Source organism: Phaethon aethereus (assembly GCF_964289735.1).
Source record: "Phaethon aethereus genome assembly, chromosome: 20".
Classification (NCBI taxonomy): Eukaryota; Metazoa; Chordata; class Aves; order Phaethontiformes; family Phaethontidae; genus Phaethon; species Phaethon aethereus.
Genome location: NC_138596.1, coordinates 11087327 through 11102116, shown reverse-complemented (window position 1 = coordinate 11102116; position 14790 = coordinate 11087327). Strand labels below are relative to the sequence as shown.

At 41.7% G+C, this 14790-nt stretch overlaps 1 protein-coding gene across 1 annotated transcript in view; it reads right to left on the bottom strand.

Annotated features, from left to right (window-relative positions):
• The window catches only part of CRB2 (crumbs cell polarity complex component 2), a gene marked incomplete at both ends in the record, with an annotated part of 38831 nt that extends 24259 nt beyond the window's left edge, over window positions 1-14572 (bottom strand). The window contains 2 exons of the mRNA XM_082008864.1: window positions 2130-2831; window positions 14500-14572. Coding sequence (XP_081864990.1) covers window positions 2130-2831; window positions 14500-14572 — 775 coding nt within the window. The remainder of the gene's footprint in view (window positions 1-2129; window positions 2832-14499) is intronic.
• Between the last annotated feature and the right edge of the window lie 218 nt (window positions 14573-14790).

Genomic DNA, 14790 nt, shown 5'->3' with positions numbered 1-14790 from the left:
CTTTCATTTTTATTTGCAAACAAAATTACTTTGTCTAGACTTTTGGATTTTAGTCTTCTATTAAAGTTAAAAACAGTTTCCAGTATTTGTGAAACTTTAGCCTCTTTCATTCCAGTTTGCTGATGTAGCCAATCGGTCATCACTTCACAAATTGCATCCATTTTTTGAGTAAGCCATAAAATCTTGATCTTAGATACAGTTCTTAAAAATCTACTGAGAGCTGTTTTGGTTTGGGATCCTTTGAGGACAGGGAGGACAGGGATAGGAAGAGAAGAATCACACTGTTAGACAGTGGTATTTAAACTTTTATATACAATATAGCTCTTACAGTTTTAGTTAGACATGGTACTCTTCACTTGTGTTGCGTTGCTATTAATCAGATCCAGTGTTCTACATCAGAAGCAGTTGCATTTTGGGTGTGGGAAAAGTGATCTCTACCTGCTTCTCCAAAACATTGTTCCATTTGTTTAAATAATATTTGTAACTTGCTTTGAGATACCTAGGAAAAAAGCATTAAAGCAGTGCAAAACGCTAATTACAGTGATACTAGATATTAGTAAGTAATTTTATTATGAAAAGCTATTAAAAATTAGGTGTTAGCGCCAATACTACTAGTCAAGAATAACAGCAAGTCACACATTTTTGGTCCAAAGTCTCAACTTTCCCTGACAGAATAAGGCCTTTGCGCAACTTCTGTGCAACTACCCTACCAGCTATATTCCACCTCTGAGTTGTCCATGGCCTGGCATCACCTCCAAACCTTAGTTATTACAGTGGCACCTGCCAATCCATCTAATCGCCCTTTCTTGGCAAAGGCTCACCACATAGAGGACATGGCCATCCTAATCCTGACGGAATGTGGGCCCCCTAATCTGCTGGCTCAAACCCTTCAATACCCACGCAAAACTTCCTTCATCCAAATTCCAGCTGCAAGCACCAGCAAACAACCCGGTCTTGTTAGCCAATGGTGCTAGAACCTCCGGATGAAGCACTAATCTATAGGGCAAAGCTTCATATTTGACATCACAGTAACCTGGAGCAAACAAGCTCCTCCAGATGCCTGGGTCATTTTATCACTTCCTTGGCAGGGGAATCCACAATCTTGAACTGAGGATTCAGCACAAAGATAAAAAAGAAACTGATTTGCAAAGACAGAATTATTCTTGATACTCAAAACCAGTGGTAATCTTAAGGCCTACACAGAAATTCTGCTTTTTTTCTCCTTCATCGCTGTTCATTTTTATCAGAGAGTGAGTCAGCATCAGGGACTGCATTCCTGATGTTGTAACTTCTCCTCATTCCACTGGCAATCAGCAGCATTCCTTCACAGCAACCTAACCCTTTAAACACTTCAGTCTGTGACAACGAGGAAGGCTGAGAAAGTTCATGTGCTAGGTGGTACCAGGCAGACATGGGTGCAGCACAATTGCATTCCACTCCGATAAGCACGGCTGGAGAAAGGAGAACCCCCCCACTGCCTCCCTCACAGATAACTCATAGGTGTAGATTACTCTCTGAGTCAGCACTAGCACAGATGCACAAAAAGAGATACTTATGTCACTATGCCGAAAAAACATTGGCTGGGCATGAAAGAATTGGAAAAGAAATCTCCAACTAAAAGCCACTTTATTCCAAAAAGACGACTCGTCTCAGAAATCCTGCAGGACAGGACAAAGAACTACAGGCCAGATAGGTAGAGGTAGGTTATATCTGGAAACACTAAGTATATATTTCCTGATAATAAATCTGTTTTCTTGTATATCTCCCTTAATTTCATACTGAGAGCTAGTCGCATCTACTTCATATCTAGTACTCAAGTCTCAGACAGTCCACCCACTTCCACTCTTAGATCCATGTCTCTCAACATCCACACCATCCGTGGAAATCAAAGCCTCAGGTATTGCCTGGAAGCCGCAAGAAGCAGCCCTACACGTTTATTCACACACAATACCAAACACTCCAGAAATATCAGTCATGCAACAGAGATTCAGTTCCGTAACTGTAAAACAACAATTTCTCAGGACAGCTACTAACACTACAAAACACGTTGGCAGCAGGCAAATTGTGGAACTTCCTGAACAGTGAGATGCAACCCAACCACCCAGCTAGTACATGAGCCCAAAAGGTACCTGTGTAGCCAGGGACGCACTTGCACAAATAGCGGTCCATCTCATTCAGGCAGGTGCCGTTGTTCCGACAGGGCCGGGAGGCACACTCGTTGATGTCTATTTCACAGTTGTAGCCCTGGAACCCAGGCACACAGAAACAGCTATACTCATTCACCCTGTCACGGCAGATGGCTCCGTTCTGGCAGGGCTGGGAGGCGCACTCATCGATGTTGTCTCTGCAGTTGGCCCCGGTGAAGCCAGGCTGGCAGATGCAGGTATAGTCCCCAGGACCCTCGACACATGTCCCGTTATTTAGGCAGGGGTGGCTAGAGCACACAGCGCTTTCTGTTTGGCACCCCTCTCCATTCAGTCCTGTTTGGCATGTACAGGTGTATCCATTTATACTATCTACACATTCAAAACGAGGGTCTTTACAAGGGTTGCTCTCACACTCGTTAATATTAATGCTACAGTCAATACCTGTGAAGCCAGGCATACAGATGCATTCATACTCCAGGAGTCCTGGAGTCCTGCTGCAGATGCTATGGGCAGGACACTCGTGTTTAATGCATGCGTCATAGAGGAGTTCACAGTTTACGCCTGTGTAGGCTACAGGCGCCACGGGGCAGGTGCACTGGTAACCCACTTCCAAATCCTTACAGCTCCCACCATTTTCACATGGGGATGATGAACAGCTGCTATCGTTTTCAGAGTGCGAAGTTCCTGTTGAGAAAAGAGACTTTCTGTTAGTCAGCATTCATAGCCCTAAAGTTCTTCTGACAATCACCACATACATCGCAGAGATTGCCCACCTGAATTCCACACTGCAAGGGGCTATTGTAGCCCTTAGCTGAGAAGGATGCTGGAGAATCAAACATTTACTATAAAGAAGACAACACAACATGCCTTCATGTGACAGCAATCGGGAATTTCTTGCTAAATCAGGTGACTAGATGCCTGCTTTTTAGGAGGAACTCACAAACCAACCATTTTACTTGGGCTTATTCATCCCTGAGTCACTTTGAGAGCAGTGAAACATAACACCTTAAATCCATTCACAAAATGAACTTTGTGTAAAATTCAATGACCCCCTTCACTGGTAGGGCACAAGACTTTTGCTTTGAAATCCACAGAGGCAAACAGTATGTTTTAAGATATTGGCTGTGGCTCTTTATGTCCCAGCTGCTCCTTCTGGGGATACAATTTTTTCTCAGCTAATCCACTAGTGATTTGAAGATGCTGCCATAAACAGTCCAATCCAAACTCCAAACTGGCACATTTCACACAGTCTCTGATGATAGGGAGCAGCTCAAAGTTTGATAATCACTGGCCAGGCACCCTCTCCCCACAGGTTAGACCTGTATATTTCCACAGTGGGAAATTTTTAGGTGTTATGAGAACAGCACGGAAGAACAGAGACTGATGAGATTCACTGTACTGATGGCATTTTAGATCCAAACTCATTATCTGCCGAGCCAAAACATCAGTCGAACATCCAGATACCAGAAAGTAATACTGAGACCAGATTCCCCTAAATCTGTGAGCATTTGGATGTGATCAATTTATTCACACCCAGCCACAATGCCTTGCTCTCCCAAAAATGGTAGTGTTTAAAAGGCTCTTACCCCATTAAAGCAATTCCACTATCCAGAAATGTGGTGGGACATGCCCATGGGACTGCAAATTTAATTCACGTAAATGAAATTATGCAGGGTACATGATGTAAAAAACGAGTTAAGTATTCAATTTAGATATTTGTCAATGGAGCAGAACAGAAGAATAGGAGGAATTCTCGTTTCTTTTCCAAAAGAAACTTCAAATTCACTTTGTGAAACAATTTGGTCAAAGAGCAGAACAGCCCAAGGGACAGGAGAGAGTTGCCTTGGCATTAGAATTAGGATATATGCCCTGGACTCAATGACACAATTATATACTTTCCAAAGAGGAAAAAAAACCCCAAAAATACTATAAAGGGACAAAGGCAATGCAAGCAGAGAATTTCTCCCTTCACAAAGGCAGCAGTCACTAGCCCCTCATCCCGCTGTGGCTTTCTGATATCACAGTTTTTTGTTCTGCTCCATTCAAGGATAGATAGCAGATAAGCTGTGGGGTAGAGATACCTCAGATCGATTGCTGCGTAAGTGCTATGAAACATCCAAACTTGGAAGTAAATCTGCAAGCAACTATACAGCAGATGTTTTGGAAATGTCTATGAAAAATGACCACAAAGCAGAGGTAAAGCTCATGAAATAGCAAATGGTAACTGAGAAATAGCCACTGCTTCTGCTAAGACAATCCTGACTTTGCCTAGCATTGAAAGTCAAGCAATCACTAGCATTTAACCTTGCTTTTAGATGCCATTGTGTAAGCAGCTCTTTGCCCTTTTTGCTGCCTTCTGTATGTGACTGTGGGCCAGCTAGTGACAGGAATGTCTCTGGGAAACCACAACTGCAGGTGGAGAGCAGGCAGTTACTCAAATGGCCAGAGGCCTGCACAGCGCAGACACTACCCACAGCTTACCACCACCCTTGGCCCTCTCTGCATTACTGCTAGTTGAGAAAGGACGTTTTAACATGCCATGCCCCACGCTAAGGATTCGCCAGGATCACACACCACAGCATCACTTCTCAGCTGACCTTACACGTTCTCTCATTCACGCCACCATTATCCCAGCCCATTTTTGGTCATGTTTGTCTTGCTCTGGTGCACCTTCTACACACCTAGTAGTTAATCTGTGCCAGTGGTTTTCTATCAACTCACTGCCCCGTCAGGTCCTCAGTCTCTTTGTACCTGAAGGTGGAGGCATCCTGCTCCAGGGCCTGAAAGGGATTTATAGGGACTTCGGTTTACAAAAGCCTGTCCCTGCCCTGACCTCCTCCAATTCCTCCCACCAAAGGACTGTAGTGTTTCCAACTTTTCTTTTAAGAGGCTGTGTTGATGGGGGAGGGAAGGGTGCTCAGGGATTTAGACAGCCCTTTCTCTTCCCAGCATCATCTCTATGGCCCACCCCTCCCTTCCTCTCTCATGTGATGCCGGGGAGAGTTGCTGAGCATTGCACTGTCCAGCAATCTCATTATTCTGCCATCAACCCTTTTATTCTCAGATTCCAAGTCAGGCAGAAAACAAGGATGACGGAACCTGCCTGGAATCTCTGTAGCAATTAGACTGGGAGCCCAGGAAACTATTCGGAAAAGGGCTTTACTAGGCAGGAGATATGAGCCTTTGTACGTTTAATGAGTAACCAGTCCCAGCATGCACTTTCCACAGGCCAGGAGCACAGTCTGTGATAAAAAAAAAAAGAGAGAGACCAAGTCCACTGCACATTCAGAACGACTTCTCCGATTTGCAGCAGACTCCATCGGCAAAGAAATTCACATTTCAACAGAATCACCAAGCACTGCTAGTGTAGACAGGCTGAAGTAATTTCCAAGGCTACACGCATAGTTTTCTGCTTCCATTTTAAGTAGACAGTCTAAATGCTTCTTGCAAATAAAGATTAAACATCAAATCCCCTTGCTACTTCCTGCCTTTTCCAAAGTTCTTTCACAACAGACATACCTTTTTGTACCTTCTCTATTTTGGTTCATAATATGACCACAGTGCTCAATAATCTGTATTAGTCATTAACGTCTGTCCATGACAAAACGATTTGGTGACAAATATATGGCCCCATAGTCACACACAAACTTGTAGACACAACAGGGCTGAACTACAGACAGATACCAAGTCAAGCAGTAGCTTCACTAAAAGTCAAAGCTTCACTAAAAGGTCAAAAGGCCCTCTTGGTTTACCAAAGAACAGCAGTGAACTAATAGGGAGAATTCCAACCTCCTCTAAGCTCACTAAGATCATGAACAATAGCAGTGGTTAACTAGTTACATGTACTCATAATCTGTGGTGAATAACTAGTTATATACAGGACTGCATAGAGAAAGGTTGAATTCCGGCATTGTTCCTGCACTAGTTTGAGCTACTTTCTGGGGCCAAATGTTACTTTAGTTATGTCTAAAAGTGATGACTTCAGCAGGTCCTCATTTTGGAGGAAAATGTTCCTTTTTTGGAACAAACATCCTGAAGTAACACAGCGCTGCTTATAAGGCATGCATGGAGCAGGCTAAGACGACTGCAACTGATGTCACAAGAAATTAAACAATCTCTAAGTAACTTCAAATTATTCTACGAACTGCAGATTGCAGAAAATTACCCATGTGTTTGCCCTACTCAGTAGAGGTTACAGGCATATTAACAACGCTGACTCCAAGATTATATCATATACTCCCCTGTATATAGCACATCTATATTAATACTGGAATATTTCCCAAGGACAAAACATGCCTCAAAGTAAATATAGTATAACCCCAATATTCATTTAGTGACAGTGCTAAACTCCTGGCTAAATAATTCGCCACAGATGAGACACTAATTCAAAACAGAATTTGTTACAGTGACATCAGAAAGGGGGATTTCAGCAGTGAGAAGTGAGGACACCACTTGTGACATGGCCAGGAAGTTAAACGCAGAGTCTGCAAGAATTCAGTGCACTAAACAAGCATCAAAGACTACCACCTAGGTTGACAAAGAACATGTATGATGTTTTTAGCTCTGGTTTTGTTAACTCCATCCATCAGATCTAGGGCATACAATAATTCCTCTCAGTTTTGGAATAGATTATTGTATGAATATGAATAGCATATGAATATGCACAAAATGCTAACAAGCATAATGAATAAATTATCTTTTCCTGCTGCACAATATACCAGCCATGAAAACATGTAATTCAGACTATGCTATTCATTAAAGTGATGAATCAGATCAAAGAAGTCATTGAATGACTAGAGCTTACAGTTTTCCACAGAAGTAGTTGTTGCTGGATTAACAACATTCAGGGTTTTTCCTTTACATTTCACAAGAAGAATACGAATCAGTGATGTTTGTAAGTGAGAAAACATTAAAAAAAAAAATCTTATAGTCATACCATCCTGTAACTCTACTCTGAAATGAAACTGGAGAAGACTACAGTTTCTTTGAAGAATATGTTCCAGGCATTTAGGGGTGGATTAGGAGGAACTTCAAAGGCTAACAGAGTTGCATAAATAGCATTCATTGAGCTCTGTCAGGACAGGTCTGGTTTTACACTTTAAAGGTAGCTGACAAAGGTTTTCCCTAAAAGATGAGGTTTGTGACCTTTTGTATCACTTCAAGGCAAACAAGCTGCATTACCAGGCTTTGTTTTAATAATTGACTTTAATAATTTTATACCTTTACTAAATGATCTTGTCAAAGGGTAGTTGCAACAGCAAGTTTTCTAGCCATAAAAAGAGAAATCAGAAATTAATGAGATGCTGGGCAACCCAAGATCCCCTGGTAATACTTCACTGTCTCTCTCCCAGAGAATCCTGAGGGATCTCTTACCTCAGTAAACCGGGACAAGATGCTCTTGCACTGCACTGGCAGAGAGAGTTGTGGGAACTGATAAAGACAGTGAGGGAGGAGGAGGTTCTCAAAGAGCTGTAGCAAGGTTTCTGCCTTTTTCTTCAAAAAACAAACCAACCCCCTCAACTTTGTCTGTTCTGCAGTATCTCACACATGTTGTGAAATCTTGGTGGTAATTTCCCCCACAATATGATTGCATTAAAGTAACTTCTTTCACAGCCTCCCCTCTCCATCCTGACATTATGTTAGCACTGCTGGCAGAAGGTTTTATTAGACACCAATTATGAGTTGCTAAGACAATATACAGGACAAGGAGCTTCAGTGATTTTATTACTTCACTGCCTGTGAGATGCTGCCTTAGCATTACTCACTGGCTTCTATTTTATTGGTTTTGCTTTTCACAAGTTTGTTTCTTTCAAAGTCTTGGGAAAATATGATAGAGGATGGATGCCCTCAAGCTGGGTATACACCCAACCTCATGGAAGATGCTCAGTGCCACATCTTCATGAACCCCTCTCTCACTTGACTATTAGCAGCTTAAAGCATTGATTCCCAAGGTCCCCTTAATTGTCACCCAATCCATGAACATGGCACCTGAAGTTTCTCTACCCTCACCCTGCTTCACTGCTAACTACCTTAAAGGTGCTCTTAATGGTCACTTAAAATTCCAGCAAGGAAGTGGCAGGCATCGAGGTTATCAACTCAGAGATTACCTTGTTTCCTGCGTACTGAAGGACAATTGTGACAAGTGATTCATGTTGGGTTTTTGTGGGGTTTTTGTTTGTTTGTTTGTTTTAATTGTACTTAATGTGTTATTCAAATGAAACAACGTAACTTTCACAGGCACAAAAAAAATTCTAAGCAGAGTCTGTGGTACTTACTGAAAATACCCATCTCTGAATACCTGTTCATGCATGTGCACTGCACTCAGAGCATATTTTCATCTTTTCGCTATCTCCTCTGTATGATCTCTCAGCAAAATGCTCATAATCACAGATGCAAAGGCCAGAAGAGTCAGGATGCCATAATATTATTTTCTGGCCTGGCAAAAACTTTATGTGAGCTTAGGTGAGTCACTTACATCTTGTCTATCCATTTGCCCAACTTAAAAAATAGTTACAAGTATATATTTTCACAAGGGTCCTGTAAGATGAAATTATTTGAAACCTTTAGTAGTTTACATTAGAGGAACTACAGAATTAGAAAGTTAGTTTTTTCTAGTCTCTGTAACATGGAGATATTTTATTTCAGCACATAATATAAATATTACAACTATCTAGCAAAAGGAAAGACTATATTTTATTTCTGGATTCACGCTGACAATATGAACTATATTTCAAGAAGTTCCAGGCTCTGAAAACTTGCCCAATCTTACACATTCCAGCTGTGGCTTTGATCCTTCCTAGATGCCTGAATCACCTCAGGAAGCAGAGAATACCTAGAAGGGGAAGGTAGGCTCTAAAGTCACATAGGATGCCAGATTGGGCACTTTACCCAGACTAATTAAGGGAACTTTAACGATAAAAGGAATTGTGCCTTTCCTATCTTTGGGTCAATCAGAATTGGGGCTGAGACAAAAGGATGGCAAAAGGATGAGAGTCAAGTCAGCATAGGCCCAACTTTTCTCATCCTTTCAGCTTCTCTCTCCCAGAAAGTCAGCACAACTCACATTACCCACAGTCCAGATTAAAAAAAGGCAGAAAAGCAGAGGATGTAACACACCAGGCTGAAGTTGCAATGCTTTTAAGAGGTAACCAGGCTACACATATGCCCAAAAGTGTTTCCCCACAAAATGAACCGAGCAGAGTAAGGGAATGTGCACTCTTCTCTTCAAGGACCTATTACTGTGAAGGAGAAAAGAGTTTACACACTGCATTTCCTAGTGTAGCACTTTTGTTTTCTGTTAAACAAGTTGCAACAGACAGGACTCAGGCATATTCTCCTCATCTTAATGATACACTTTTGGAAAAGGGTTCTTCATGCTTACAACATAAATGTTGCCAAAATTATGGCCCATTCATGATGTATTAAGTACCTTTTGTGCATGGATTTGTTGTTGAGTTCCTTGACTTCCATGCTATTTTAAATCTGGCTCCCTATTACTATCTTCTTTTACAAAAGGGCACTGCAGGCTTGTGGAGAAAGAGGCTTCCTTCAGGTGTATTTGGCCTGCCCTGTTCACTACAACCACTGGAAAAAAGACAATTTACAACCAAGAGGTGAGAACAGCAGCTTCCCAGCAGCAGCCCCCAGCTGCACCACAATAATAGAGCTAGAGGAATCTTCAAGTGCCTAAACCCTGAATGCTCAAAACCCCAGTCTGATGCAATTCTTACCAGTCAGGCTGTGCTCCTGCTGATCACCCTCCACCTCAAGTATCAGAGCAACACAACTACTATATAAACTCTGAATAAAGGAATGGAAAGAGCTATGTCTCCATGACAACAGGAAGGCATGTGCTTATATTAGTAAATCCCTGCTGACCTCTGCTGATCTTTCCCTATCCTGGTCAGTGTAAAGGATTAGTGAAAGGGTACACACTATGGCCTGTTCCCAGGATCCACACACCGGGAAGGATGACTGGGCAGGCCTGAAAAGGGGTTCATCCTCTCTCCCCCCACCCTTGCTAACTTTGGAAGGATAGCATATCCGCTATGGAAGGTAATGGCAGGATAAAATAAAATCCTTCTTTAGGAAGTACCTTCAGTGTACTTGCCCAGGGAATGTATGAGGCCTTTTTAGGCAGCTTTATGCATCCCATTGTTTTACAAGCCCAATTTCCTTCTTGACACAGAGAGATTAAGCCCTTTCTTCCCAGATCTGAACAAAGCACCTGCTCCTAGTAATACTAGCATCAGTAAACAAGACCCTGAAATTCTCTGAGACTACTGACAAGCTCACAAAACGCTAATAATTGGCACTGATTTTTCACCTAGCTTAAAATATTCCATAACCTGTATTCCTGTCCCGTTTAACATAGTAACGGGCATCTTTTGACAGCTGCATTAACAGTGGGGTTTTCTATTCAACATCAGAAAATCCGATGTGAGCATGGAAAAATTTCCAAAACACCAATGTTTGATCACAACTACTAAGCCCCCGAGCTGCAGCAGCTCACTACCTCTGCCAGCCATCAGGAGCAACTCTGTTGAACTAGCTTACTCCCACCTACCAGCTGCTCCCTCTCACGCCAACCACTTCCCATCAGCTCTTGTTTGAATTTCCTGGTCGCATGCTCAGGTGATGTCACCATTAGGATCAAGTATATTTAATTCCCCTCAAGATCCTGGTGCCCAGAGTCAAGTTCTCCCTCTCCATTTTTCCATAGCAACTATTTAATTTTTTTTTATTGTTGCACAAATAGTATAAAAGGGAGAAATTATACTTCACTGAAAGCACAGGCTGAGATACTATCTGCTTGCTGAATCTAAACATCACCATTATCACTTCAGATTAACAGTTTATCAGATCTGACGGTCTCTGTATAGCAAAAGATGACACTGACAAAAAAAAGCCCTCAAAATAAAGATTAGATAATCAAAAAGCAATGTTGGCAATCAGTAGGTAGCACCTCTAAGACAATACTGAATAAATGGCCCAGCGAGACACTAGGGATCCTAGCAATGCCTATAGCACCTTTTAGAAGAGTCATTTTAAGAGGAGCCTTACTGTTCATGGCTTTGATCTATCTTGTAGAGTTTTGGTAGATCAAGTACATAAGCCCAATATCTTAGCCAACTACCAGTTTGGATACTAATTTAAAAATCTCTAGTGAAGCCCTGCACATGGTTCAGATTGCAATTTTTCCTATCCAAAGTTTTAGATGGATATTGTGCGTTCATCACTTCCCAGCGTACTACTTAGGTTATTTTTTCTTTGTTATGGGATACCAGCAAGTTCCAGACCACATTTGCATGTTAGGTTTTTGATGTGACAGAGCTTTTTCATGACAGAGATATGTACATAGTCTACTAGTGTAAAATATTTGTAAAGAATTTATAAAGGCCTAGACCACTAGACTTTCATTAAGACAGGCATAAGAAGATGTGTCTCAGTTTCTCCTTGTTAAATATGCAGCATATTTACCCCCTCAAAGAAGCAGAATGCTGATTCCTGGCTCTCTCCCACCCAGCTTGCCCAGTGAATTGCTGAATGGTGCAAAACACAGGGCAGCAATCCACAGGGCTGAGCAGTGCCAATATTATGGTCAGAGGCATTAACAGCATTAATCAGAAATACCACTTCAGGGAATTAAACTTACTCTTAACACAGAGCAAGTAGCCAGCTAGCTTGTTTTCATTATCTGTTCACTGTTTTAATGCAGATTTGAAGATGTAACTCCATTATCATGCTTCTAGAGCTTGGAGAAAGACAGGAGCTATAAATCCATGTTTTATGATAGTATTGCTTATATTGCCACAGTAACTCTTTGATCTTCTGTGCTTATGACACCCCAGTATTTTCCCTTAATAAACACTCCTCCAAGCTGACCTTCATGGTTTACACGTTCTCTGATCTCTCAGCCATTTCCACAGATCAAACACTGAGACAGGGGGTTTCCTGTGTATTCAGTTAATCAGATTGAGTCACAAGCTTTAATTTCCAATTCTTATTTAAATATACTGACAACCAACAAAACAGCTGAAAAGATTGTATTTCTTTGTTTCCATGTTTTGAAGTAAGTAAGATTTAAACTGTCCGTATGTCTGAGCTAATCTCAAGAGCTTGCATTAAAGCAGATAGCAAACTGCCAGAAAAAAGGTTTGTCTGCACATGTTCTCTCTCAACAGGCGTCCAAAGCATTTTCCAGGCCAGAGGTATGTGAATTACTGTGCTTACTGCTGGCTAGAGTTGTGGGAACAGAAATGAGTAGACACTCAGTTCTGCCCTCCAGAATCTCCTTTAGAACGCAACAAGTTAGGCTGAGAGCTATTCTGCCCATTACACAGACAGCAGCAGTAAAACTGGAGTCACATGCAGAGTCTGTACCACTGTCCCTCTGGAGTTTATTTTAAACAGTTGGAGATAGTGTGGATCTGGCTACAGGTCTTATGGTTACAGCTTGCAACAGGCCATGTGGATAATCAGAACTTTCACAAAAATGTTCAACAAGTAACTTAGCCACTCTGTGCTTCTATAACATTTAGACTCAGCCAATTACAAATAAAAGTAGTCATGTGCCTCACAGGGGCGAGAAAAGGCATTTCCTTATGGCCTTGAAATTCTACAAGTGCTACATTAACACCACCATTCACTACAGTTAAAATCTGGCAGAATTCTCCTTGCAAAATATGAGCAGGTGGAAAGACTATGGAAATCAGCGCTTCGCTTGAGCTTTGCTGGCTCTACCAAGATGTGTCATCCACCTGCACTCCAAAAGAAAGCAACATTCTCAGTAAATCACTGTTCCAGAAAAGAGCTTTACCCAAGAGTGCAAAGATATCAGTGCAATGGTCAAACAGCAGAAATCCCCAGAAACATGCCAGCTCTCTGGCAGCCACATACTGAGCAGCACCATATATGCAATGGGCCTTCCTTCTGCACAATACAAAGCCACCATAATGGCTTCACACTCCAAACCAGTAGCTATGGTTACTAGATACAAAAGACAGTCCTGCTGCTTCCCTGTGGCCAGAGGAATTCCAGGCACTTGGAGTGAATGCACCAGACAAAGAAGCTGGTACAAGGAAGAGAAAAAAAATCAGACAAAAATCAAAACATATTTTGACTTTCATATTCATAGTCTAAGGCAATCAGAGGAAAGGAAAATTAGAGAGGGTTCAAGGCGGGCGGTGGGGGGGAAGGCAACTGTTAGGAAATCAAAGGAAAAGCTGAAAACTTTCTCCAACTCTCAGAAAGTAATAAACATCACCCACTAATGTGAGAATGCCAAATGCAGCGTTCAGTAGATATTAGCAGAGAAGAGGCACTTTGACTGTATTTTCTGCATGTTCTCCATATTTTACCTCTGTCATGTCATTGATCATTCCTGTCATAGCTCAGTGGAAAGCAAACAAGACTTTTCTATACAGATACTGGCCTGGCAGTGCCGAGGAAAGGATAAGGAGGCCGGTTCAATCCCAATTGTACTTTCCAGTAAAAGGGTGGACATGTTCCTGACATGACCTTATAATCCCTAGATGGCTAAAACAGATGTCTAGGCCCAGCAGATCTCCAGACACCCATTCCAGAAGAAACAGAGAAATCTATTTTTCAAGGAGCATAAGAAATTGCATACAAGGGTGACTTTTGGAGCCCAAAGACACGGTCATGTGAACTTGAAGAATCTCAATATACTCACATATATTCTTTGGCTATAAGATAAATTTTCAATGTGGAAAAAACAAAACAATACAAAAACTTTCATCGGTGCAATAGACTCTTTTGTTACCTCATCACTTCTTACAGTTTCAGGATGGATCTGCTTTCTTCAAAATTTCTAAGTGAGAATACTCATGTATTGTCCTCTTCCTCTACATTTTGTACCAGAGGTATCTGGTACTTCAACGTATTAGTGTACTCCCCTAGGTACACTCCTCTTTTGCCTAAATGTATTTCTAAAGCATACAGAACGGAAACAAAGCTCTGCGTTTCTTCTGTATGGCACAACTGTAAAATTCAGAACTTCTCAGTGGAGAAAAAGGTTGCTATAATAGCTGAATACTTAATTATATGAAAGTGCACACACTTCCAGCTCTTGTGAATAAATGCATACATACATACATACATGTGCACAGGCAGAAAGACAAAAGGAGACAAGAAATAAATAGAAGGAAAAACGTATCTAGAATGAAACGCCTGTTTATCTTCCAGACAAGAAGTTTTCAGACTTCAAATCTAACAGTGAGAGTGACATTTTGTTCAGTTACCTTTGCAATACAAGGGCAGATCACAGATTTGATCCAAAGTTACTGCATAGCAGCTGGGTAAGAATCAGGCACAGAAGACAAAAACTTACCCGAAAATAAGAGGAAAAGTGGCAGCAGGAGAGCAGCATTGTAAGCCCTGGATGTAGTTTTCTTTAATTCCATGACAAATCTAAGAGTGGCTGTTCTAAAAATCTCAGGGGAGAAACAGGAGTGGGACGCTAGCAAGTATCAGCTCTCCCCACATCACGGACTTTGGCGAATTTTCTCTACTACAGGCAGGCGCCCCATGCTCTGCCGGACTGGGGACTAGCACTAACGCCGTGGACAGAGTCCCTGTCCACTCTCAAAGGCTTCGCTCGTGTTCTGGAGCAAAGAGAAAA